The 26,950-nt window shown below is 37.5% G+C and overlaps 2 protein-coding genes across 4 annotated transcripts; both read right to left on the bottom strand.

Moving 5' to 3' along the window:
• Nucleotides 1-8: 8 nt before the first annotated feature.
• On the bottom strand, nt 9-5,090 carry LOC112193643 (long chain acyl-CoA synthetase 1). Of its 3 annotated transcripts, none has more exons than XM_024333863.2 (19): nt 4,940-5,090; nt 4,457-4,607; nt 4,263-4,326; nt 4,064-4,153; nt 3,901-3,957; nt 3,764-3,812; nt 3,467-3,543; nt 3,321-3,360; nt 3,152-3,246; nt 2,663-2,830; nt 2,392-2,502; nt 2,165-2,252; nt 2,000-2,066; nt 1,851-1,926; nt 1,600-1,717; nt 1,225-1,470; nt 775-1,097; nt 392-544; nt 9-305 (listed from the first exon to the last, which is right to left on the bottom strand). In XM_024333863.2, exons 2-19 carry the CDS (start codon nt 4,600-4,602, stop codon nt 261-263), a joined length of 2,013 nt encoding a protein of 670 aa, XP_024189631.1. In that variant the 5' UTR covers nt 4,603-4,607; nt 4,940-5,090; the 3' UTR covers nt 9-260. The 3 variants fall into 3 exon arrangements, with proteins under 3 accessions (XP_024189631.1, XP_040372644.1, XP_024189632.1); XM_040516710.1 differs by having other exon boundaries at nt 4,867-4,992; XM_024333864.2 differs by lacking the exon at nt 4,940-5,090 and having other exon boundaries at nt 392-511; nt 4,457-4,931.
• A 526-nt stretch (nt 5,091-5,616) lies between these two features.
• On the bottom strand, nt 5,617-26,664 carry LOC121048863 (pentatricopeptide repeat-containing protein At4g16835, mitochondrial-like). Its single transcript, XM_040516711.1, has 4 exons — nt 26,361-26,664; nt 8,484-8,580; nt 6,904-8,275; nt 5,617-6,180 (listed from the first exon to the last, which is right to left on the bottom strand). The coding sequence occupies exons 2-4, from the start codon at nt 8,484-8,486 to the stop codon at nt 5,879-5,881; spliced, it is 1,677 nt and encodes a 558-aa protein (XP_040372645.1). The 5' UTR covers nt 8,487-8,580; nt 26,361-26,664; the 3' UTR covers nt 5,617-5,878.
• Nucleotides 26,665-26,950: the final 286 nt, after the last annotated feature.

The raw sequence follows: 26,950 nt of genomic DNA, 5'->3' as shown, positions 1-26,950 counted from the left end.
AACAGATCATGTCACCACATCAGAGAATATACTTCTTGAATTAAAAGGGGGTACAAAAAGTGTCTTATTGAATTAAAACGGATACATCAAGATCAGAACAGCAACGAGGCAAGACTCAAGCGGAGGCAAAAGCCTCCTCATCCCAAACAGCACACTCGTCACAAGTAACAGTGAATTTAGCAACAGTACAAGCAGTTTGACATACATATATGATGCAATATCTCGTTACTAATATGCGTTGCCTTATTTCCCTTACTGTCTTACTGTCCAGCGTCCAGATTTTGGTAGAGCTCATCAAGTCTAGCCTGTAAAGTGTGGAGTTGTTAGTTGCTATCATAGTTGATTAATTAGCAGTAATTCCTTGATCAGAATTCAGAACATGCTAATTTACCTGGTAATACTTGAGCAATTGATTTCTTTTCTTTTTCAAAGTTGCAGTCACCATGTCTCTTTCCATGTCGAAGGGGCGAGGCTCAACAATGATTCCTTTTATATACTCGAAACCTCTCAGCTGGTTGAAAACAAAGGAAACTAAGAAATCATCCTGTCCCATGGAAAATAAGTAAAACAAAAAGAAGTTGAGAAACTAAAAGAACAAGAAGGAACTGCATGCCCCTACTTAATCCACGGTGAAGGTAGCAGACTAGAATTGTACCGAACTCATACACAAATGCATTGAGTTGTGCTGAAGAGCTTTAAGAATTTCTTTCGGTACAATACTAGGTTCCAGATCTCACTGAGGTTAGCTGAACAATAATCAGAGATACGAGTTACCTTGTTCTTCTCAGCTGTTGACTTGAGTTCTTCCAGGATGTGGCTCTTGAGCTGATCAAGAAAACAAAGATCAGAAAATGAACCAATGTGACCATTTAAATAAGCCCACCTCTTCGTGCTTTCTTCTTCTGCTACCACCACGGCAACAAGCTTCGACTTGAAGCTATTCCCGTATACCCAGATATCGTCAATAACAGATGAAATGCCATATACATTTTCCAAGTACTCAAGTGCAACATACTCTCCTTGCGAGAGTTTGATCAGATTCTTTTTCCTATCAATGATCTTGATGGTTCCATTTGGAAGTATTTGCCCTATGTCCCCTGAAAAATTCAGCAGTGTGCCATTAGGGGAAAACCAACATAACGATAGACTCAATAGTCTGTTTAACATCTGGCAACAGAACATTTGCAAGTATTATAAATCATTTTTAATCATGATATAATGAACCTGTATGGAACCATCCATCTTTAATTGCTTCTCTTGTCAATTCAGGACTTTTGTGATAGCCAGAAAAAACAGTCTTTCCTCTCAAGCATATCTCACCACAAGGAGGATCCCCAAGTGGATTGTAGCCCATTTCTGGAACCTCTTCGAGGCGCAGCTCGTTGAAAACAGATACGGTACCAACAGCACCAATCATACACATTTCATCAGGAAACCCGAGAGTAGTTGGGCCAACAGTTTCTGTCAACCCTGAAATAAACATCCAAGAGTAATGCATGTGATCGGGTCAATTATCAGTTGTATACATATAAAAGGTGTACATATAAACTAAATAGCTTTCAGCATGGAGACATAAACTAACAGTGAACATTTGTTTACCATAGCCTTGGAGTACGAAACAACAGCAAGTAACTCGCAAGAATTCTTCAATCTCAGAGCTTAAGGGTGCACCTCCTGATATTATAAGACGAATTCTACCACCCAGCCTATTCTTTATCTTTGGAAAAAATTGAAAATTAAATGGTCAGTCTTGTTTTATGGTGAAGCCAACAAGGTCACATGATAAATTATGCAATACTGTAATAGAAAGTTTGTATTATGGTCCTTTTGTGTTGAGGAGAAGATGCAACCTTTCTGAAGGCTAACAGATCAGCGAGTGGTGAGGCGTTTTTGTTTTTAAACCCCATGTTCATCCAAGCAAGTTTGCTGTATGTAACAAAAGAGATGTGAGGGATTACATATATAAATTGAATAATTATGGAAAAAACAACCGACTCACTATCTGTAGAGAATGTCAAAAATCTTCTGCCTCCTTGGATTGAGCTGTTGGACTCCTTTCTTTATACCTGAAACATGCGCAAATGAGTTGAGATTGATAGGTCCATAACAAACCAACAAGACTAAAAGTTTTTGTACACAGATGACTAGCAAAAATGTTTCATGCCTTCATGTATTTTCTCGAAGACTCGAGGTACCCCAGCAAGAAGTGTTGGCTTCAACTCCATTATATCATCCCCTAATGCATTAAGATCCTTCAAATAAGAGAGTCAATGCAATTACTAGCAGGATGTTGAAAGGTACCTAAAGATCCTTCATAAACTTCCCCTAAATTCAGATTTCAGGGGAAGCTGATCAAGAAACAACAAGATGTAAAAAGTTGTTGTTGCATACCCCATGATAGTAGCCAACAGAAGCACCATTGCGGAAAAAATACATCTCAATTACGCAGTCCAGGATATGAGCCAGAGGAAGGAAAGATAGATACACATCATCCACTGTCATCTACGTACTCAAAGTCATAAATGGTTGCATATGTCAACAGAATGAAAACTTTTTAGGCTATCATTGATAGTAATATGAAAATAAGGAAAGCAAAAGACACATGTTTGGTCTGGAAATCAATTTATAAGAGAACTATTGAATTATCATACTTCACATTTACCTTGTCTTCAAATTGTTCCAAAAAGAGGTCAATGCCTCTGACACCATATGCCATGTTTTCATGTGTTATCACAACACCTTTAGGAGCTCCACTGGTACCACTTGTGTACATAATTGTGCTGATATTCTCAGGCAGAGGTGGAAAGATCTTTGATGGGTTTTGAATTCCCTGAAAACAAAAGCTTTACTCAGAACAGGAAACAAAAAGCAAGAACTGAAGAAAGGAAAACAAAATTTGGGATTCCAGGTAAAGGTTCAAGAACAAAATGCATTTACAAGCAGATTAATGTACAAAACATGGCTTGTACTATAATTCACATGAAAAGCCTTTAATATCACACTCTGCATCTTAAAGGGAGTGAGATAGTTGTATGCTTCCATTTACATAGACAATTATAAGGAAACACATCATTCATGCCTGGTAACAGCACAAGGAAAACTTAAATAAAGTTGCAATGCAGGTTCTTCTCCTTAAAATAGAGACACTAACCATCTCTGTGAACTCATTCCATGAGTATGGTTTTATCCCAATGTGTGCTGCCTTATCCTTCTCTTCATCTGTCAACGAAGTGAAGCAAACCATAACTGCAACAACAACCAAGCTCAGTACAAAGCCTTCTGGGAGCATCAGGTAGCATACAGAGTCCAAACATTCAAACCTTTTAATCTTTGAATGGATGTACATTCAGGCTTCAGTAGCTGACAAGAAAAGTAGTTTTATTAAATCAGAATTGCACATGCTCATTGCTAGTGAAAATAATCAATGTGGAGAATATGATTTTCATTTATAATGCTAGTTTCTCACTTCTTTCACTTTCTTATCTTGGACAAAAACAACATCAACCTCTGCATGATCTATGATAAAATTTACAGCTCCTGGCCCTGCATCAACAGAAACTTTTAAGAGAGGTGCAAGTAAATTGCTTGACATGAAAAACCACAAAAGTTACCATTACCAACAGAAATAAAAATCAAAAATCAAAAAACAAAAAACAAAATAAACACTTAGAGAGGATACATTGCACACTCCAAAGTTATCTAAACTAGAATCTAAAATTATCCCAAAGGTGATCAGGAAGTTTTCTGCAAAAATAGTCTTTACCTAGGGTATCATAGAGAGGCACACAGATCAAACTATGAGCACAACAAGCCTACATGAAATTTAAAGAAGTTATTCATCAGATGGTTGATCATATAAAACAAATGAAAAATGAAAATGAAAAGAATGTCCAAACTAACCGCCATTGCCATAATCCACTGGGGGCAATTTGAACCATAGATCCCAATCCGGGAACCCTATTATAAGATTATGAACCAAATTCAAGACAGGAGCTAGTTTCAGTTGCCAAAAATCCACAACTATATAATTTGTAGAACTCAAAATTCATGTACGAGTACTTACTGGTTCCACACCAGATGCTCGTAATGCAGAACCAACAAGAAGAAGTTCGTCATAAACCTCCTTGTATGTTTTCCAAACATAAGGTCCAATCTAAACAGCATGATGACAAACAATCAAGTCAGAAATCAATTGCCAAATGTACTGGACATGGACATGATGATGAACCAGCACTGCATATTTTAAGTTCATAATAATTTACCTTTCCATCAACTATTTTACGCCATCCAAGCATTCGATTTCCAGGATACTTCTGAGCAGATTGACTGCAGTACATGAAGATTCTTTTTACCATCAAAGAAATACGATTTGATATAAGCACAATAGCCTGTGCTTTCAAATGTGATATATAAACTGCTACTATTAACACAAATAAAGTCTTAGGATTTGAATTACCTAATGAGATCCCAGCCTGTACTTATATCGGGATGAGGTGGAGGAAAATTGTTTTTGGACAGTAAATTCCGGTATACCGGACCAACGGAAGGCTTGCCATTCTGGCCTTCCCTTCCTTCCTCAACTTGAGCAGAGAAAATCTTCATTCTCTCTTGTTGTGTTCAAACATAAACATACAAGAAGAGATATCAGATATTATTTGGAAAGTAAACCAAACACAAAAGAAGGCGGTTGACATACAAACAAGCAACCATATTAGAAGAATGACTTAATATACAACAAACTTCTGAAACCCAGTGTCCATGAACCACAACTATATACAGTTCTCCAGATATATAGTATTTGAAAATCTCTATATCGAATGAAACACTTAGCATACATATAAATAATATTTGGAGGCATATACATACTTAGCCACTTGGACTACTCTTTCTATTTTATGTGTATGAGAGATGGGGCGAGAGAGAGAGAGAGAGAGCTTACACAGGGATGAGATGAGAATCAAATATTGGTGCAGCTCCAGAGTCCAGGACGGAATCTGAAGTATTTATTATGAGAAAGAAAGCATGCATGTTTTATTATTTAACAATTAGTCGGTTGAAAAAAGGGGTCTATTTATTGTTACTCCTATCACTGCTGTCGCCTTACCCACCCTACTCAGATGCAGTCTCAGTAGCAACCCAATAACTATCCTGTCTTTTGTTGTGTTGCTGTTGAGTTTTTGATCAAACTGAACACGTACAAATACAATACATCACTACGCTCTATTGCTCTAATGTATAGTCGGTGAACCTTCATTGTGGTAGAAATCTGGTCGGTGATCAATGCGTTACAACTAACATTTACACATTAGTTCTGGTTCATTGGTAAATGGTACTGCCTATTTCTAAAATGATGGATGGCATTTACCCTATAGAAGAAGCTCTTTTATGGATACCTAATTCTGTGGACCTTCATTTCAAGATGGTTAGCTACCTAAGAGCGTCGACATTAATTTCGAGATTACTCAAGCCCCACCAACTTCTCTCACTGTTGAACGAGGGACTATCAATTATGAGAACTTGATCGGGACTAGCAAACTGGAGCAACCAATATTTCACTCTAGTAGTCAAGTTTGTCACGATCATAGGGTCAATGCAACACGATAAAATGTCTCACCTGTTGATTAACCAGAACCTGAGATTGTACCCGAAGAGAATCTCTCCATTGGGAGACCAATAAGAGTAAGGTGTCAGGGGAGATTTTGACTCCAATTGTGACTCCTTTGGCTGCTCCCCAGGTGGAGATAGCCACTTACAAACAAGTAAATTTGCTCATCTAGACGAGTGAGTCTTTGTTGGAAGCAGGCATGCATTTTTATGAGTACTGTAGCCAGATGGTTTGGAGTAGATTAAGATCAGCAACGAGGAAGATACTAGTGGTTTATCTAATTACTCGTGCAGACTCAACCCAGCTAACTGCATTCTGCTTTTGAACGCCTTTCTCTTTCATTTTCTTCCTTAACTCGAGCACACTATTCCAAACTCCTCTTTCCCCATGAATCCTTGAAAGCGTTGAATATATTGCAGCATGGTCACTTTCTAGTTTATCAAGTTCCTCTGCCGCAGACTCACCAAGTTCCAAACTTGAATGCAAACCACAAGCACCAAGTAACGCACACCAAATAACAATATCCAGCTGAAATGGCATCCCATGTATCAACTTCTCCGCTTCCTCTAGCTCACCTGCTTTTGTGAACTTAGTAATGTTTTCACTGCACCTATTGATCAATTATGAGAACTTGATAGGGACTAGCAAATAGGAGAAACCAATAATTCACTCTAGTAGTCAAGTTTGTCATGATCATAGGGTCAATGCAACTCGATAAAATGTCTCACCTGTTGATTAACCAGAACCTGAGATTGTTCCTGAAGAGAATCTCTCCATTGGGAGACCAATAAGAGTAGGATGTCAGGGGAGATTTTGACTCCGATTGTGACTCCTTTGGCTGTTCCCCAGGTGGAGATAGCCACTTGCAAACAAGTAAATTTGCTCATTTAGACGAGTGAATCTGTGTTGGAAGCAGGCATGCCTTTTTATGAGTACTGTAGCCAGTTGGTTTGGAGTAGATTAAGATCGATCAGCAACGTGGAAGATACTAGTGGTTTATCTAATTACTCGCGCAGACTCAACCCAGCTACCTGCATTCTGCTTTTGAACGCCTTTCTCTTTCATTGTCTTCCTTAACTTGAGCACACTATTCCAAACTCCTCTTTCCCCATGAATCCTTGAAAGCGTTGAATATATTGCAGCATGGTCACTTTCTAGTTTATCAAGTTCCTCTGCAGCAAACTCACCTAGTTCCAAACTTGAATGCAAACCACAAGCACCAAGTAATGCACACCAAATAACAACATCCGGCTGAAATGGCATCCCATGTATCAACTTCTCCGCTTCCTCTAGCTCACCTGCTTTCCCATAGAGGTCCACCATGCAAGCATAATGCTCCACCTGTGGTTCCATTCCGAACTTTGACTTCATGGTGTTAAAGAGGCTTTTTCCTTCTTCAATCATCCCACCATGTGCACAAGCTGATAACACATTTGTGAATGTAACTGCATCAGGCCTAACACCACAGTTGGTCATTCTCTCAAACTCCTCCAATGCTCTTGTGGCAAATCCATGCCTTGCATAACCTCCTATAATTGAATTCCAGGATATCAAGTTTTTCTTTGGCATGGATCCAAAAATACAAAACGCTGCAGCAATATCACCGCATTTTGCATACATATCAACAAGCGAGGTTGACAAGGTTACATCCTCCGGTATACCAGACTTTAAGATGCGCGAGTGTACTTGCTGACCGAAGATAAGTGAAGAACAGCCAGCGCTTGCATCCAGCACACTTGAAAATGTGAACTGATTGGGCAGAGTCCCTGACTTCAACATCAAGAGGAAAAGTTCCAAAGCATCTACAAATTTCTGATTCTTCACATAACCACTGATCATAACAGTCCATGAGACCACATTTTTTGCACTCATTTTATTGAAAACGGAGCGAGCTTTGTTAACCCTCCCATTTCTGATATACCCATTTACTAAACTAGTCCAAGAAACTACATTCCTCTCCGGCATCCCACCAAAAACTCTTTGAGCGTCATGCATGCACCCCAATTCCATGTAACTCGAAATCAATGCATTCCAAGATGACACATCCTTGGCCGAAATCTCATCGAATACTCTAGCCATAGCCACTCCATCCCCTACATTTGCATACCCTTTCATAAGTGCCGACCCAACAAACACAGTTGAGTTGAGCGCCGAGAGTATTGCCAAGGCATGAATCTGCGGGACCAAAACATTAAGCACGGTCCCCAAAAAGGCTCTCAATACTATGGAGATGGTATACTCATTTGGTCTAAACCCATCTCTTCTCATTTGCAAGAAACATCGATTAACTCCATCTGGGTCTTTGGTGTTGTGCAGGCCCGATAAGATGGTGTTCCAGGAAACTTGGTCTTTGACAGGCATTTCATCGAACAGGTTGTGGGCAACTCGCATTTGGCCATTTCGGACGTACCCGGCGATCATTTTGTTCCATGACACAATGTTGTTTTGGGGAGTGGGATTTCGATCAGAAAATGGAATTGCATGCATGTGAATGTGATTCAAACTGGGCGGTGAGAGCTTACAGAACTGGCGCCAAGTCGTTAGGACTATGGTTCCCTCTAACCTCCGCATGGCGGCGGCGCTCCCGTCTATCTCTCCGCCGTCCTCGAATATCTCGCTGCTAGTTTTTTGGGTCTGGGTCAGGACCAATTGGGTTTGTTCATGAGCTAGCTGCTAGTTTGATTTTCTGTAATTAGCTAATTGGGTTGCAGGGTTTGTTCATGAACTAGCTGAATTTTACGACAGCAATGAAAGTTTGATTTTACAAGTGGTGCTTTGCTAACTTGTTCATGCTAGATTTTACGGGTTAAATATATTTTGTTTGACTTGCTTATTTTGTTTGCATTATTAGTTTGAACGAGGGAATGGAAAAGCTTACCATATGAGTCAGTAGTGCTTGTGCCTTTTGCTGTTCAAATCTGTGTTGTTAGGAAAATCAATTGGAGTTCTTGGAACTGGAATACCAATAGGAGTTGCTGCAGTTGGTATTAATCCAAAGTCATTCGGAGATCAAGCGGAATACCAAGCAATTTAGCAAGTTATATTATCTTTCATCATGTAAAACTTAGCTAGGAAACTTGAAATGTATGGATGCGATAACAATGTTCCTTAAATTCAATATTTGATGAATTGATGTATTACAATGCTTTTGGTACAAAATATTGATCATTTGATGGTTTGCATGCAATTTAATTTCCAATTGATTATCACTATGCATTAGGTAAAATGAACTAATAAACTAGAATTCGGTTGTTCAAAATTAAATCACACCACATTTTATTTTTGGGAAAATTCTCATACACCCCAAATCCACCAATATACTCTCCATACACCCCAACAATTTATTTTTATTCTCACTCACACAAAACTTTATACTTTTTCTCCCTACTTTTCAAAAGCACTCACTATTCATACCTTTAATATCCCTCTCCATCATCTTTTCTTATATAATTATTTTCTTTTGATAAAGCGTGGTGGACCCATCTTGAATTATTTGTTTAGATTATAATTGCAGATCAGAAGTTCATCCTCTATATTCAAAGGTAAGTAGTAAAAAATTACTATTCACAATATCGATCGTTGACAGAATTGAGTTACTTGCTATTTGTAAAAGTACAAGCAAAGAATTGAAAACAGAAAGAGAAAAGTTGAGAAAATTAAAGAACTTTAGAGATAATCTCAACAGAAATACTCCCGACTACTGCGAAATCATCTTCAGGATTCAAACTAGAATCTATCAAGCTGAACAAAGTATTGATAATCTCTTATATGTGCTTCAAGAGGAACAAAAACCTCTTGATTATTTGAGCATTGGTTAGATCCGCACCTCACTGGTATCAGAGCTTGTAAAATAGCTCAAAAGGGGAATCCCCTAATTCGGACAATGTCTGATTTAATATTAGAGAAGTTGAATTCTCTACTGAAATCCTTTGATGAGAAACATCAGATCTTGCTGAAAGAATTATCTAGATGTCAAGATCATCTAGAAAAATTACTTGCTATAATCTACCAATTAGAAAAATTGGAAAACAAAATAGATTATATCAAGGAACTTCCAAAAACGGAAGAAGAAAAACTAACAAGTGTTAGTAGAAAAATCAATGAACAGCAAAAAACACTGGATTCTATGAAAAGTATACTAAATGACAAGAAAGTGCCTACAGTAAAACCAAAGAAAGCTAATGGATTCAAACCATTAGAAAAACCTGAGAAGAATCATGTTCCAAACATGATTTTTCTTGGACCATCTACTAGTCAAACTAGTATTCGGTACGAAAACCCGAAAGATACAAGAGATGTCAAAATGATGAGCATCTTCGGGAAAAAGAAAGGAGTACAACTCCTCAATGCTGAAGAATTCGAATTCAACGAAATCAAACAGGAGGTAAAAACTCCGCAATACCAAAATTAGATTTTAAACAAATCTATAAAAGGGGAAAGTTTGATGTGCTGGATAGCCACCACTTCAAATTATTGGAATTTACAACCCCCTCCACAACAGGAGAAACTGATCTACTGATGATCACTCTTGCAGAAGTTGCTCAAGTAAGAACAAAAAATTATCAATTTATGCATATTGGAGCAGTCCAAGTAGGCATAAAACTTCTGGCTCGAGAAGGCATAAACTGTTCAGTTCTATGTGTCCTAAAAAACAATAGACTAACAGATTTTCAAGCTAGTCTGTTGGGAACCCTTGAAGCATCTTTATGCAATCAAGTGGCATATTTCAACTGCTTCCCAATTCTCAACCAGCTTGAAAGATGCAGCTCACTGTCTAAGACTGAGAGTCAAGACAGATGGCATATCAATGAAAAAAGATATGCAAGAACCTGCTATAGTATGCAGAATATACTATAAATTGATGAGTACCACGGTAGAACCTAAAACCAGGATATCAAATATCCCAGGTCTTACTACTGGTTTCCTCACCAGCCAGAAGAACCATTCACAACAGATTCACAAGGTTACTTAGAATGAAGTAACTTTTCCTATTGAATGGAAATTATCTGGTCCGAAAAAACCAGCAGAAAATGCCAAAGCGGCAATTTATGAAAGCAGAAAGACTGGAGATATCAGTCTAAAATTCGACGATCATAGAAAAAGTGACGTCTATCCTGAAAATGTCAGGATCAATAATAATCTTCTTAGAAGAACCTACAGAACTAGAGAAGCTAGTGTTAGTGGTACCAAATTCTCTGTTGAAGAACCAACAGAGCCCATCACTGAAGAAGAATTAGAAGCTGATCTGAACAGACCAGTAAATATGCTTAGAGCACAAAAGCTCTATGATCTCTATGATGAAGCAGAGTCCTGCGAAAATCCTGAACGATTAGAAAAACTAATCGAAGAAATGAAAATTTTCAAACCAGGAAAGGAGAGAAAACTCCTACCATATCAAGATATTGAAATGGAAGAAGGAGAAAGCTCCAATTCCAAAACTATTATCATTAGAGAAAAGGGAAAGATAAAACTCCCTTTACAGAAAGCCCCGACCGGCAAAAATGGAGAAAGAAATTCTCAAAGATTTGTCCCAGAGGACAATATACCCAGAATACCAATTTCCACTCATGGTATCTGGCTAAATCTAGACAAAGCTCTAGACAAGAGAAAAACTCTTGACCAATGGGTTGATAGCCTGATGATGGCTTCTGCTCTAACCCTTGGAAAATTTGAAGCACCAGATCTTCAAGTGTACTATGAAACTACTCTTACTGGAGTAGCAAAGAAATATTATTTCTCTTTCAAAGAGACTGCCAGAGGAAAAGACTTGCTAGAAGAAATCAAAAACTCGAAGTCTCCGTATGATTTTGCAGTACCCCTGTATGATCAGTTCTGTGGAGATCTTTCAAATCTGAGTGAAAAGGCTAAAGAAACGGCCAAATCAAATATCTATGCTCTCAAAATTTGTGACATGAGATATTTTGAAGAATACTTGAATGAATTTCAAGAATATTACTGTACGATTGGTGAAATAGAGAATACTGATCTAGTCAAACTGTTGCACTGGAAACTCCCTGAACCATGGAGAACAGCTGTGAAAGAAAGCATAGCTGAAAAACCAATTGAAAGATTTTCAGTTGGAGGAATTGCCGACAGAATCCGGCAATTACTAAAAGAGCAATGTAAAGCCAATCTTAGAGCTAAGATGGCTAAGAAACAACTCAAAGGAGTTGAGAATTTCTGTTATGGAATACTGGACATGCCAACCAACTGGGGATGTCATGAATCCAAGTTCCACAGAAAAAGAAGAGAAAAATATTACCCGAAAAAAATTCAAAAAGGGTAATTAATAAGAAAAGAGATTAGAATTTTAAGAAAAGTTCCAACTTCAAGAAACAACATGATGAAGATCCTAAAAAGAAATTCTTCAAGAAAAAGAAAAATAATCATCAGCATAAACAATAACCAAGCAAAAAAGCTTGCAGATGTTGGTTATGTAAACCTGAAGGGTACTATGCCAATGAATGCCCGGAAAAGGGTAAAAGATCTACTAAAGCTCTCTTTAAAGCATATGAGCATATAGTAGAAATAGCTAATATGAAGGGCTACGAAATAACCTATTCTGACGATGAAGAAGACGACAGGTCAGTTTACTTTGTCTGGTCTGAAGAAGAATATTCATCTGATGATGAAACAGATTCTGAAGTAGAGTACTTAGAATCTGGACAGATGAATGTCTTAAAAGTCAAAAACTGGGAAGAAAGCAAGACAGAAGCAATAGTGTCTGCTTATCAGGTGAACCCTGGTACATTCGTTTGTGACTACTGCCTATGTCATGAAAAGAATGGAATTCCTAGGTTTTGTGAAGAGTCAAAAAAGACTTATCACAAAGAATGCTTCATAGCTGAAGCAAGAAGGAAAACCAAGAATGGCCTTGTCAGCCAATTGGTAGAACAAGAGTATGAAGAATATTTCTCTGAGAAAAAGGAGAAAGAATTAAAAACTCAGTTCCAAGAAATTATGGAACCAACTTCCTCAAAAATAAAGGAAGAAAAAATCGAGGAAGAAAAACTCGATCCAACCATTGAACTGGTTGAAATACCAGAAAATGATCCAGAAGAATGTAAACCATTCATACCTCAGGAACAAGCTCAAGAAAAGGAACTTCAATCATCGAAAATCGTCTCTACTAGTAGATATAGCAACTACATAGAGATCAGACTCAAATTCCCTGATCACAAAAAATATCATCTACATGCCTTTGTGGATAATGGATCAGGATTTACAGTTGCAAAAAGATTTGCAATTCCAGAAGAACTCTGGAAAGAAGATAAGAAACGAACAGCTACTGGTGTTACGTTTGATGGAAGCCATCTTACAATGAATAAAGTAGCAAAAAATGTTCACATCACCATTGGTGGAGGAACATTTATCATCCATAATGTTTGGCAATCTGAAGGCCAAGGATTAGATTTCTTGTTGGGAAATGATTTTATTCTCCAATAGAGATTCATCCAGGATGAAGAAGCGATAGGCTTCAGAAAAGGAGAACGGGTGTTTTGGGCGGATAGGCTTACTCAAGCCAAAAGTGTAGTAGGTCCAAACTTTACTACACAATATCAGAGATCGCAACAGAATAGTGGTGATCTTACCCCCTACAAACCCAAATTTGAAACCATCCTCCAAATTAAACAACAAGAAGAACTGCTTGTTGAAGAATCATCTGAATCAGCTTCTGAAGAAGAAGAAGAAACAACTAGCACAGATGAAGAAACTAGTTTCATTAATGAGTATAACCTCAAGCCCTTTCAGAATAAGCTTGAGTCTCAAAAAATTCCCACTCTTGACAAAATCAAGAAACTACTCGAGCCTAATATCGATGTAGACCCTCAGACGTTTCGGGAAAAAGACCCAGTGGTCTGTGAATTAAGATTACATGATATGAATGTCATATGTCATGTCAAAGCCATTCCTCAATACAAAGAGGAAGATCAAAGAGAATTCAGAAAAGATATTGAAAATCTCCTGAACAAGAGATTAATTCAACCATCCACTAGCCCTCATCATGCTCTAGCATTCTACATGAGAAATCATGCAGAAAACCTCAGAGGCAAAGCTAGAATGGTAATTGACTATAGAGATGTCAATAAAAAGACTGTCAAAGACGGTTATCAAATTGCTTAGGTAAGAGTCCTGATCAACCAGCTCAGAGGAGCTAAAGTCTTTTCAAAATTCGATGCAAAGTCGGGTTTTTGGCAAGTCAAAATGCATCCTGAGAGTGTTCCTCTCACTGCATTTGGAACACCACAAGGACATTATGAATGGTTAGTAATGCCTTTTGGTGTAAAACAAGCCCCTTCAATATTCCAAAGAAAGATGGACAACATCTTCAAATATGTGGCTGAATTCTGTGTCGTCTATATTGATGACATCCTTGTCTTCTCCAAAAACAGAGAAGAACACATGAAACACCTCCACGAGGTTGTCAAGCTAATAGTTCAGCATGGAATCATCTTAGGTGAAAAGAATATCTTCTTTATCCTCGATGAAGTTGATTTCCTAGGAGTAAACATCAAGAATGGGGTGATAAAACTCCAACCTCACATCCTTGAGAAGATCTGGAAATTTCCGGATAGAATTCCTGATGCTAAGATTCTTAGGAGTCATAAACTATGGGAGAGATTTCATTCCCAAAATCTCAGGACTAACAGCAATGTTATCTCCTAAAACAAGTTCCAAGAGAAAATGGAACTTCACTGAAGATGATGAAAAAATTGTGAAGTAGATAAAAAATCTCTGCAAGAATCTCCCTCCTCTCTAGCAACCAGAGGAAAATGATGAAATTATCCTCCAAACAAATGCGAGTGATAACTATTGGTCCGGTGTTGTTCTGGCAAAAACGCCTGGAACTAACATTAAAAAGATATGTAAATTTTGTAGCGGCAAGTTCAGCCCTGCAGAACTGAATTATCCCACAGGGGAAAAAGAAACCTTGGCTGTCAAGAAAACAATTTTAAATTCTCCAGTTTTTCTTGGAAAAACCTTTACTGTCCGCACCGATTGTGCTAGAGTAAAGAATTTCAAAAATTTTAAACTTGATAAAGCTGCTGATAGAGGAAGATTAGCAAACTGGCAATTATTTCTTAACCAATATGATTATAATGTTGAATTAATTGCAGGAAACAAGAACTATCTTCTAGATGCCTTAACCAGAGAATTAGCAATGTTCAGCCAAAAAGATGACGACGAAGGTCGCAATCCCAGAAGCAAAAGAACTGGGAAAGAACATGAAACAAGATCCTAAAGAAAAAAAATCCTCAAAAGGTTTCTGCTTAGTCCAAAAGGACTAGCCACTACTGATCAATCTCAAGTTAAAGGATTGGCTAGCCCGTCTCAATCGGCAGACTGTAAAGGCTCATCAAGACCGTTGACGGTTGTTGCTTTGCCAAAAAGCAAACCAACTCCAACTGGAGTTATAAATGTTTTTAATTATGAATTAAGAACTTTTGCTGATCCTGTGTTCAGAATTGGCAGGAGGCTAGCTTACCATCAGAAGGAAATCCTGGATAATCTCTTATTTGCCTTTCAGGAAAGAAATAGTGATATTATGTTCCCAGCTTTGTTCGCATTAGCTGAAGAACCCCATGAAAATGGTAGACCATAGCATGAAGAAATTCAGATACAGTAGAGTGCTGGTAGAAGTGAAAAAATTCACTATCTTGAAGATCTAGAAAGTGCTCGAATTCCTATCATAGCACTAAAAGAATCAGATTGGTTCGAATTCCATAATCTGATAAGAAAGCATATTTCTGAGGCCTGTATCCCTCCAACTCTCTTAATTATTGCTGAACCTTATGTTGGAAGATACTTAGTCAATGTTCAGAGTGAACATCCGCAAGAACACAAGTTTTGGCTTGTTGAAAATGGTGTTGTCTATAATCTATGGATTAAAACAAATGATGATCTCAAGGGACTGCCCCTATAATCGTCAACACAGTCAAAAATGTCAGAAAAAATTACTGCATGCTGAGACTGAAGTTCAGATCCACCCCGCCAGAATGGATTCAGAAAACGAACGGTGAAGTTGAATACATTTCTCCGTATCATTATGTGAGAATCATTCAAAGAAGATATCTTCAGCCTGCCTGTGTTGCCTACAATGGCCAGCCAAATTCAAACATTCCATGGATGAAGGCCATGTCACTAGAGTACATCAAGAAGATCATATATGAAGATACCAAGAATACTTTCCTGGCAGCAGGAGAAAAAATAATTATCACTGCTTACGATTATCCTGACGTAGTCAGTAGTGACTTTTTCCTATCTCTCACAAGAAAGGAGATAGACTCAACACTGCCATGCTTACAGTGGGTTTAAAAGCTTGAAACAGACAACCACTACAAGATGTATGTTGATACAGATGTCGAAGACAATGCAACAACTGCTCGTATGGCCCAGGCAGATAACGGCTCATTTGTCCTTGGTCACAATTCAGAAACAGACGAGAACATGTGAAGCAGCAGGTGTAGAAAGCACCAAAAGTACTTTTGGATCTTTTCCCAAAAGCTACTTTTGGTTTTCAGAAAAGAAAGGTGAAAAACATTTCACCTAAAAGAATCTGCTTTTCCCCGTCCGACCTCCACCTGCAGGAGCACTCAGGAAAGCAGGAAATCACGGAGTCGTTCTGTAGATATAGTTATTTTGAATTCTTGTTTGAGTTCCGCTCCCTATATAAGGAGTAAGTTTCTTTTGTAAAGTATTCGAAAATTTCCATATCAGTTCTAGAATCAGAAAATTGAGAAGAAGAAAATTCTCTCAAGAAGTAAGAAAGCCATAGTAGCAGTGTACTCTTTTCTTCTTGTCTAAGTGTGAAGTGTGCTTTCATTACAAGTAAGTATCTGTAATCGTTCTCATGGATAGCTAAACAGCTTTTTAGCTGTTTACTTGAGAATGAGGCTCTGAATTTTAGTCTATAATTATGTTTGATTAAATAATTTCAGATTGCTCATCCACCTTGTCATTTTATTTTAGTTTGATATTTAAAAATGTTTATATCTATTTCTGCCTTTTTCCTGTACTATTTTTAGGCTTGAACTTTCTGTTTCTTCAAAAAATTGACTCAGCTTAAGATAGAAACAAGCAGCAGTGATTCCGCCTGTTAAAGTAACCGTTAGGCAGGAAGCCGTAGGTGAAAAACTTGGGCATGTTGAAGGCTAGTTTTGTTTTTCTCAAAAGTGTGAAAAGTTTTTAGAAAAAGCAAAAGTTAAACCCAAAAGTCAGTATAGGACATATGAGACACTAGTTTAGAAAAGACTACCGCTATAGGTCTTTTCCGCCAAGATTTGTGTAAATGGGCACAATACAAACTTGTTGGTGCAAGTGGGCACAATACATGTGATTTCTGGGTAAACAGGAATTAACCATTTATTTTTTGGGTTAATTCCTGTTTACCCAGAAATCACATGTATTGTGCCCACTTGCACCAATAAGTTTCTATTGTGCCCATTTACACAAATCTTAGATAAAAAGACCTATACGGGTAGTCTTTTCTAAACTAGTGCCACATATGTCCTATGCTGACTTTTGGGTTTAACCTTTACTTTTTCTAAAAACTGTTCACACTTTTGAGAAAAACAAAACTAGCCTTCAACATGCCCAAATTTTTCACCTAACAGTTACTTTAACAGGCGGAATCACTGCTGCTTGTTTCTATCTTAAGCTGAGTCAGTTTTTTGAAGAAACAGAAAGTTCAAGCCTAAAAATAGTACAGGAAAAAGGTAGAAAAGGATGTAAACATTTTTGAATATCAAACTAAAATAAAATGACACGGTGGATGAGCAATACGAAATTATTTAATCAAACATAATTACAGACTAAAATTCAGAGCCTCATTCTCAGGTAAATAGCTAAAAATTGTTTAGCTATCCATGAGAACGATTACAAATACTTACTTGTAATGAAAGCACACTTCACACTTAGAGAGGAAGAAAAGCGCACACTGCTACTATGGCTTTCTTACTTCTTGAGAGAATTTTCTTCTTCTCAATTTTCTGATTTTAGAACTGATATGTAAATTTTCGAATTCCTTACAAAGAAACCTAAAGCTCCTTATATAGGGAGCGGACTCCAAACTGGAATTCAAAACAACTACATCTACAGAACAACTCCGTGATTTCCTGCTTTTCTGAGTGCTCCTGCTGGTGGAGGTCGGACGGGGAAAAGCATATTCTTCTAGGTGAAATGTTTTTCACCTTTCTTTTCTGAAAAGCAAAAGTAGCTTTTGGGAAAGATCCACAAGTACTTTCGGTGCTTTCTACACCTGCTGCTTCACATGTTCTCGTCTGTTTCTGAATTGTGACCAAGGACAAACGAGTCGTTGTCTGCCTGGGCCATACGAGCAGTTGTTGCATTGTCTTCGACATCTGATCAACATACATCTTGTAGTGGTTGTATGTTTCAAGCTTTTCAACCCACTGTAAGCATGCCAGTGTCGAGTCTATCTCCTTTCTTATGAGAGATAGGAAAAGGTTACTGCTGACTACGTCAGGATGATCGTAAGCAGTGATAATTATTTTTTCTCCTGCTGCCAGGAAAGTATTCTTGGTATCTTCAGAGATGATCTTCTTGATGTACTCTAGTGACATGGCCTTCATCCATGGAATGCTTGAATTTGGCTGGCCATTGTAGGCAACACAGGCGGGCTGAAGATATCTTCTTTGAATGATTCTCACATAATGATACGGAGAAATGTATTCAACTTCACCGTTCGTTTTCTGAATCCATTCTGGCGGGGTGGATCTGAACTTCAATCTCAGCATGCAGTCATTTTTTCTGACTTTTTTGACTGTGTTGACGATTATAGGGGGCAGTCCTTTGAGATCATCATTTGTTTTAGTCTATAGATTATGGACAAAACCATTTTCAACAAGCCAAAGCTTGTGTTCTTGAGGATGTTCACTCTGAACATTGACTAAGTATCTTCTAACATAAGGTCCAGCAATAATGAAGAGAGTTGGAGGAATACAGGCCTCAGAATTATGCCTTCCTATCAGATTATGAAATTCGAACCAATCTAATTCTTTTAGTGCTATGATAGGAATTCGAGCACTTTCTGGATCTTCAAGATAGTGAATTTTTTCACTTCTTACAACACCCTGCTGTATTTGACTTTCTTGATGCTGTGGTCTAGCATTTTCATGGAGTTCTTCAACTAATGCGAACAAAGCTAGGAACATAATACCATTGTTTCTTTCCTGAAAGGCAAATAAGAGATTATCCAGGATTGCCTTCTGGTAGTATGCTAGCCTCCTGTCAGTTCTGAATACAGGATCAGCAAAAGTTCTTAATTCATAATTAAAAACATTTATAACTCCAGTTGGAGTTGGTTTGCTTTTAGGCAAAGCAACAGCCGTCAACGGTCTTGATGAGCCTTTACCGTCTGCCGTTTGAGACGGGCTAGCCAATCCTTTACCCTTGGATTGATCAGTTGTGGCTAGTCCTGGACTTAGCAAAAATCTTTTGAGGATTTTTCTTTAAAATCCTCAGCGGGTTCATGTTCTTTCCCAGGTCTTCTGCTTCTGGGATTACGACCTTTATCGTCATCTTTTTGACTAAACATGGCCAGTTCTCTGGTTAAGGCAGCTAGAAGATAGTTCTTGTTTTCTGCAATTAATTCAACATTATAATCATATTGGTTAAGGAATAATTGCCAATTTGCTAGTCTTCCTCTATCAGCAGCTTTATCAAGTTTGCAATTTTTGAAATTTTTTACTCTAGCACAATCTGTGCGGAACGTAAAGGGTTTTCCAAGAAAAGCTGGAGAATTTAAAATTGTTTTCTTGACCGCCAAAATTTCTTTTTCCCCTTTGGGATAATTTAGTTTTGCAGGGCTGAACTTGCCGCTACAAAATTTACAGATCTTTTTAATGTTGGTTCCAGGTGTTTTTGCCAAAACAATACCGGACCAGTAATTATCACTCGCATCTGTCTGGAGGATAATTTCATCATTTTCCTCTAGTTGTAGAGGAGGGAGGTTTTTGCAGAGATTTTTTATCTGCTTCACAATTTTTTCATCATCTATGGTGAAGTTCCATTTTCTCTTGGAACTGGTTTTAGGAGATAACATTGCTATTAGTCCTTAGATTTTGGGAATGAAATCTCTCCCGTAGTTTATGACTCCTAAGAATCTCTCTAGACTCTTGGCATCAGGAATTCTATCTGGGAATTTCCAGATCTTCTCAAGGATGTGAGGTTGGAGTTTTATTACTCCATTCTTGATGTTTATTCTTAAGAAATCAACTTCGTCATGGATAAAGAAGATTTTCTTTTCTCCTACGATAATTCCATGCTGAACTATCAGCTTGATAACCTCATGGAGGTATTTCATGTGTTCTTCTCTGTTTTTGGAGAAGACAAGGATGTCATCAATATAGACGAAATAGAATTCAGCCACATGTTTGAAGATGTTTTCCATCTTTTTTTGGAATATTGAAGGGGCTTGTTTTAGACCAAAAGGCATTACTAACCATTCGTAATGTCCTTGTGGTGTTCCAAATGCAGTGAGAGGAACACTCTCAGGATGCATTTTGACTTGCCAAAAACCCGACTTTGCATCGAATTTTGAAAAGACTTTAGCTCCTCTGAGCTGGTTGATCAGGGCTCTTATCTGAGCAATTTGATAACCGTCTTTGACAGTCTTTTTATTGACATCTCTATAGTCAATTACCATTCTAGCTTTGCCTCTGAGGTTTTCTGCATGATTTCTCACGTAGAATGCTGGAGCATGATGAGGGCTAGTGGATGGTTGAATTAACTCTTGTTCAGGAGATCTTCAATATCTTTTCTGAATTCTCTTTGATCTTCCTCTTTGTATTGAGGAATGGCTTTGTCATGATGGCTTTGACATGACAGATGGCATTCATATCATGTAATCTTAATTCACAGACCACTGGGTCTTTTTCCCCAAACTTCTGAGGGTCTACATCGATATTTTGCTCGAGTAGTTTCTTGATTTTGTCAAGAGTGGGAATTTTCTGAGACTCAAGCTTATTCTGAAAGTGCTTGAGGTTATGCTCATTAATTAAACTAGCTTCTTCATCTGCGCTAGTTGTTTCTTCTTCTTCTTCTTCAGAAGATGATTGAGATGATTCTTCAACAAGCAGTTCTTCTTGTTGTTTAATTTGGAGGATGGTTTCAAATTTTGGTTTGTAGGGGGTAAGATCACCACTATTCTGTTGCGATCTCTGATATTGTGTTGTAAAGTTTGGACCTACTACACTTTTGGCCTGGGTAAGCCTATCTGCCCAATACACCCGTTCTCCTTTTCTGAAGCCTATCGCTTCTTCATCCTGGATGAATCTTTGTTGGAGAATAAAATCATTTCCCAATAAGAAATCTGATCCTTGGCCTTCAGGTTGCCAAACGTTGTGGATGATAAATGTTCCTCCACCAATGGAGATGTGAACATTTTTTGCTACTTTATTCATTGTAAGATGGCTTCCATCAAATGTAACACCAGTAGCTATTCTTTTCTTATCTTCTTTCTAGAGTTCTTCTAGAATTGCAAATCTCTATGCAACTATGAATCCTGATCCATTGTCTACAAATGCATATAGATGATATTTTTTATGATCAGGGAATTTGAGTCCCATCTCTATGTAGTTGCTGTATCTACTAGTAGAGATGACTTTCGATTGTTGTAGCTCATTTTCTTGAGCTTGTTCCTGAGGTGTGAATGATTTACATTCTTCTGGAACATTTTCTGGTATTTCAACCAGTTCAATGGTTGCATCGAGTTTTTCTTCCTCGATGTTTTCTTTTATATCGAGTTTTTCTTCCTTTATTTTTGAGGAAGAGGATTCCATAGATTCTTGGAACATCTTTTCTATTTTTTTCTCTTTTTGCTCAGAGAAGTATTCTGAATATTCTTGTTCCACCAATTGGCTGACAAGGCCATTTTTGGTCTTTCTTCTTACTTCAGCTATGAAGCATTCTTTGTGATAAGTCTTTTTTGACTTTTCATAGAACATAGGAATTCCATTCTTTTCATGACATAAGCAGTAGTTACAGACGAATGTACCAAGGTTTACCTGATAAGAAGACGTTTTTGCTTCCGTCTTACTTTCTTCCCAGTTTTTGACATGTAGAACATTCATCTGTCTAGATTCTAAGTACTCTACTTCAGAATCTGTTTCAAAATCAGACGATTCTCCTTCTTCAGACCAGGCAGAGTATACTGTCCTGTCATCATCAGAATAGGCTATTTCATAGCCCTTCATATTTGCAGTCTCTACTATAGGCTCATATTCTTCAAATAGAGCTTTAGTAGATCTTTTACCCTTTTCCGGGCATTCATTGGCATAGTGCCCTTCAGCTTTACATAACCAGCATCTGCAAGCTTTCTTGCCTGGTTGAGTATTCTGATGGTTGACTCTGTTCTTCTTCTTTTTCTTGAAGAATTTCTTTTTAGGATCTTCATCCTATTGTTTCTTGTAATTGGAACTTTTCTTGAATTTCCAATCTTTTTTCTTATTACTCTTTTTAAATTTTTTCGAGTAATATTTTTCTTTTCTTTTTATGTGGAACTTGGATTCATGACATCCCCAGTTGGTTGGCATATCCAGTATTCCATAGCAGAAATTTTCAACTCCTTTGAGTTGTTTCTTGGCCATCTTAGCACTAAGATTGGATTTGCACTGTTCTTTCAGTAATTGCCTAATTCTGTTGGCAATTCCTCCAACTGAAAATCTTTCAATTGGTTTCTCAGCTATGCTTTCTCTCACAACTGTTCTCCATGGTTCAGGGAGTTTCCTGTGCAACAGGTTGACTAGATCAGTATTCTCTAGTTCGCCAATTGTACAGTAATATTCTTGAAATTCATTCAAGTAGTATTCTTCAAAATATCTCATGTCACAGATTTTGAGAGCATAGATATTTGATTTGGCCGTTTCTTTAGCCTTTTCACTCAGATTTGGACTGCTCCAATATGCATAAATTGATAATGTTTTGTTCTTGCTCGGGCAACTTCTGTAGGAGTGATCATCAGTAGATCATTTTCTCCTGTTGTGGAGGGGGTTGTAAATTCCAGTAATTTGAAGTGATGGCTATCCAGCACATCAAACTTTCCCCTTTTATAGATTTGTTTAAAATCTAATTTTGTTATTGCGGGGTTTTTTACCTCCTGTTCGATTTTGTTGAATTCGAATTCTTCAGCATTGAGGAGTTGTACTCCTTTCTTTTTCCCGAAGATGCTCATCATTTTAACATCTCTTGTATCTTTCGGGTTTTCGTACCGAATACTAGTTTGACTAGTAGAAGGTCCAAGAAAAATCATGTTTGGAAGAGGATTCTTCTCTGGTTTTTCTAATGGTTTAAATCCATTAGCTTTCTTTGTTTTTACTGTTGACATTTTCTTGTCCTTCAGTATATTTTTCATAGTATCCAGCGTTTTTTGCTGTTTATTGATTTTTCTACTAACACTCGTTAGTTTTTCTTCTTCTGTTTTTGGAAGTTCCTTGATATAATCTATTTTGTTTTCTAATTTTTCTAATTGGTAGATTATAGCAGGTAGTTTTTCTAGATGATCTTGACATCTAGATAATTCTTTCAGCAAGATCTGATGTTTCTCATCAGAGGATTTCAGTAGAAAATTCAACTTCTCTAATATTAAATCAGACATTGTCCCCATTAGGGGATTCCCTTTTTGAGCTATTTTACAAGCTTTGATACCAATGGAGTGCGGATCTAACCAATGCTCAAATAATCAAGAGGTTTTTGTTCCTCTTGCAACACATATAAGATATTTTCAATATCTTGTTCAACTTTATAGATTCTGCCTTGAATCCTAAAGATGATATCCCAATAATCGGGCCTATTTTTATTAAGATTGTTTCTAAAAGTTTTCAACTTTCTCAACTTTTCTCTTTCTGTATTCAATTCTTTACTAGTGACTTTGCAGATAGCAAGTAACTCAACTCTGTCAACTATCGGAATTATGAATAGTAAAACTTAACTGCTTACCTTTGAATGTAGAGGATGAATCCTGATCTGTAAATATAGTCTTCATAAATAAATTCAAGATGGACCCACCACGCTTTAAAAATATGTAGATAAAAGAAAAGTATGATAGAGAGGGGTATTAGTGGGATGAATAGTGAGTGATTTTATAAAGTAGGGGGAAAAAGTGAAAAGTTTTGTGTGAGTGTGAATAAAAATAAGTTGGTGGGGTGTAAGGGAAGTATATTGCTAGATTTGGGGTGTATGAGAATTTTCCCTTTTTTTTTTTTGAAATAGGGTTGGGGCGGCTACTCAAATCTTGATTAATGAAATTGCACCACATTTTGAATTAAAAAAACTTGAACTACATTATATTACCAAACAATTAAGGCCAAAAATTCTTTTATGTCCAAATCGGTCATTCTACAAACTCACAACACTTTTAGTTTTTAGTTTACCAAACCCTTTGCTCACAGCACTTATAAAAATTCATTTACCAAATATTCAGCTGCTTTGCTTTTTAGCCACATTATTCTAAAAAATAAGCAAAAGCCAGCTTTTGCTAAAAGTATAGTCATGCCAAAGACACCCTTAGGTACCGTTATTATCTCTTTGCCAAAAAATAAAATAGATTAAATACATGGGATAATGACCATTTACACAATTTTGGAGTTAATTAACCCCACTTACCCAAACACTCTAAGAGATTGCTCACTTACACAATATTTTATATATATTTTGCCCTAATACCCAATTAATTTATTTTTTATTCTTTTTTGTTTATTTTTAGGACAATTTTTCCCTCTCTTCCTTTGTCACTTTGAGAGAGACTTTGCCTGACTCTGGTGACCTGCTGCGGGATTCTAGTGACTGGCTGCCAAACTCCCGTGATCGGACTGGATGAACGGAATTCGGTGATCGGAATCCGGAGTCCAACTTTATTGGCCCCCAATAATCTTGTTATTACCTCCAAATAATATTTTTATTGGCCTCCAATAATCATTTTTTTGCCCCCCAATAATCTTATTATTATCCCCCAATAATCGTTTTTTCGCCTCCTAATAATATCATTATTGCCCTAGTAGAAACATTATTGCCTCTCAATAATATTATTATTGCCCCTAAACAAGAGCTTTTGCTTCTCCGGCTCCAGCCTCAGCTTCTCTGAAACAAGTTCATTCAATTCCTATATCAATCATAAAAAATCTAACACAATCAAACACAAAACCCTAACAATCTCACTATATTCCTATGCCTCACGGTCCCCAACACCTCCACCCTAGCCAGAACCCCTCAGACCAACAAAAAAAAAAATGTTGAAACCCACACAGTGCAGATGTTGAATTGATCGGCGACAGAAATCTGGAAGTGAGGTCGGAACGGCAAAGCCTCCATGGATGGACGCTCCATCTAGTCCCCGACGCTTCGCTCCTGACCAACCGCCGTCCAGTCCTCGTCAGGCGAAGACGGTAGTGAACTCAGCGATGAGTACTATTATGGGAAATCTTCGATCTCATCACTTCGAGGCGCTTTGCTCACCATCAGCGACGCCATCTGGTCGAAGTTCTCCGGGCACAGCTTGCTCGACAGCATCGTTTCTCTGCTCATTTTGTCGAACCGAAAGAAGCGAATTCAGATCCAGATCCATAAGCGAATGGAGTCAGCGAGGAGGTCAAGTGACTAGGGAAGTCGAGCCGTGGACTGCGGCGGAGGAGGAGAGTCGTCGCTAACTGGGACAGTGAGGAGGACCAGTGCCGATGGCGAGTATGTAGGCCTCCGGCGACGGGCTCGGGAAGCAGAGGAGAGAGAGAGAGAGAGAGAGAGAGAGAGAGAGAGAGAGAGAGGTCGTTGTTAGCGTGAAAGAGGAGAGAGAGTGGCATGTTTTAGTTTTATAATAAAAGTTTGTCTAAAATAGTCTTTTTATTTTTAAATGGGTGAGTGGGCACAATAATTTCTTACTGGAGTAAGTAGACAATTTTTAGGCTCAAATTATGTAAATGGTCAATATCCCTAAATACATTGTCCTAGCCCATTACTTCCAAAGTTTGTCCATGCAATTACAAAAATTGTATCAAAGCCGGGACAAGCTATTGTACCGTGATGTTTATCATACGTACACTCATTTTACATCCATTTGAACAAAAATTACAACATTGAGAACAAAGTTACCATATTCATTTACACTATTTACATATAATTAAACAAAAATTACAACATTGACAATGAATTTGTTCAAAAACTTAGAATAAGGTCGTAGGTGGTGTAATTATCATTAATAAAACTAAGATTACATGAAATAAGACTCAGCGTTACCACTCTGACAACAAATTTGTTATCACATTTATACATGTGTGTATAACATATGAGTATGTATTATAGAATTTTCCATCAAAGCCACAAATTCTAACAATTGCATAAAGATTTCAGTACATGAGGGCTTATAAGGAACTGAAGACAAACAATCAGTACAATATTTAGCCAATTACCCAGAAACTAAGCTAAGCAAATATTAATTCCTAATTTCCTAGAATCAATCTAGCTGAATATATGCATCATAGCCAACTCTAAAGTCACCCTATATCAGTATCCATGGTGCACTAAATTAAGCTCCTACTCCAACATGAACAGTTCCAAATCCCCTGGCCCCTTGGTCCTTTTAAAAAGCATATTTTCCAAAATTGGAAGTATTAAGAAGATTCTTTGGTGTTGAATAAACATACAAGGTACCACAGAACACATAGGAATGCACCCAATTTCATTGATTGACAAATTCCAATAGAATCAAATTTGTAGAATTGAGTTTGGGGCAAGTAGAACTTACATGAATTAGGTTTTGTACTTTTGTATAGTTGTTTAGTCGCCAACTTTTGATGCAGATGAGAGTATGATCGATCACACAGACATTCACAACAGCATCCTGTATATCTTTAGCATTTCTGAGGAAAGCTGCAAGTTTAGTCCAAATGGAAGAGAAAGGCAGGTTTATAATCCAGAGGCTCAGAATGGAATTTAGTCGATTTACTAAACCATCCTTGTCTATTGACCAATCTAGCCAATGTTGGTTCGTTTCAGAAAGGCAACATGGTAATTCTCTTTTGAAAAGGGAGCTGAACGCGGTTTGAGCTAAAACCAGCCAATTGTGCAGCGTTTTTTGAAATTGAGCAAAAATTTGCATGAATACATCGCGGACAAAAGTCTCTGTCTCTCCTTTTTAAAAAAAAAAAAGCAAAAGTCTCTCCTTTTTTTTAAAAAAAAAGCAAAAGTCTCTGCTTTTTATGGTGAGTCTCTTCCACTCTTCTTCATTTGGGTATTTACCATAAAGACCTTTTTTTAGGGTGTCCTTAGCAAACTAAAGAAATTAACCAAATTTCCTTCTAACTTTTCAGTAATGAAGATTGAACTAACTAAAGC

The sequence above is a fragment of the Rosa chinensis genome, chromosome 3 (genome assembly GCF_002994745.2).
Source record: "Rosa chinensis cultivar Old Blush chromosome 3, RchiOBHm-V2, whole genome shotgun sequence".
Taxonomy (NCBI): Eukaryota; Viridiplantae; Streptophyta; class Magnoliopsida; order Rosales; family Rosaceae; genus Rosa; species Rosa chinensis.
This window is presented reverse-complemented; position numbering and strand designations above follow the sequence as displayed.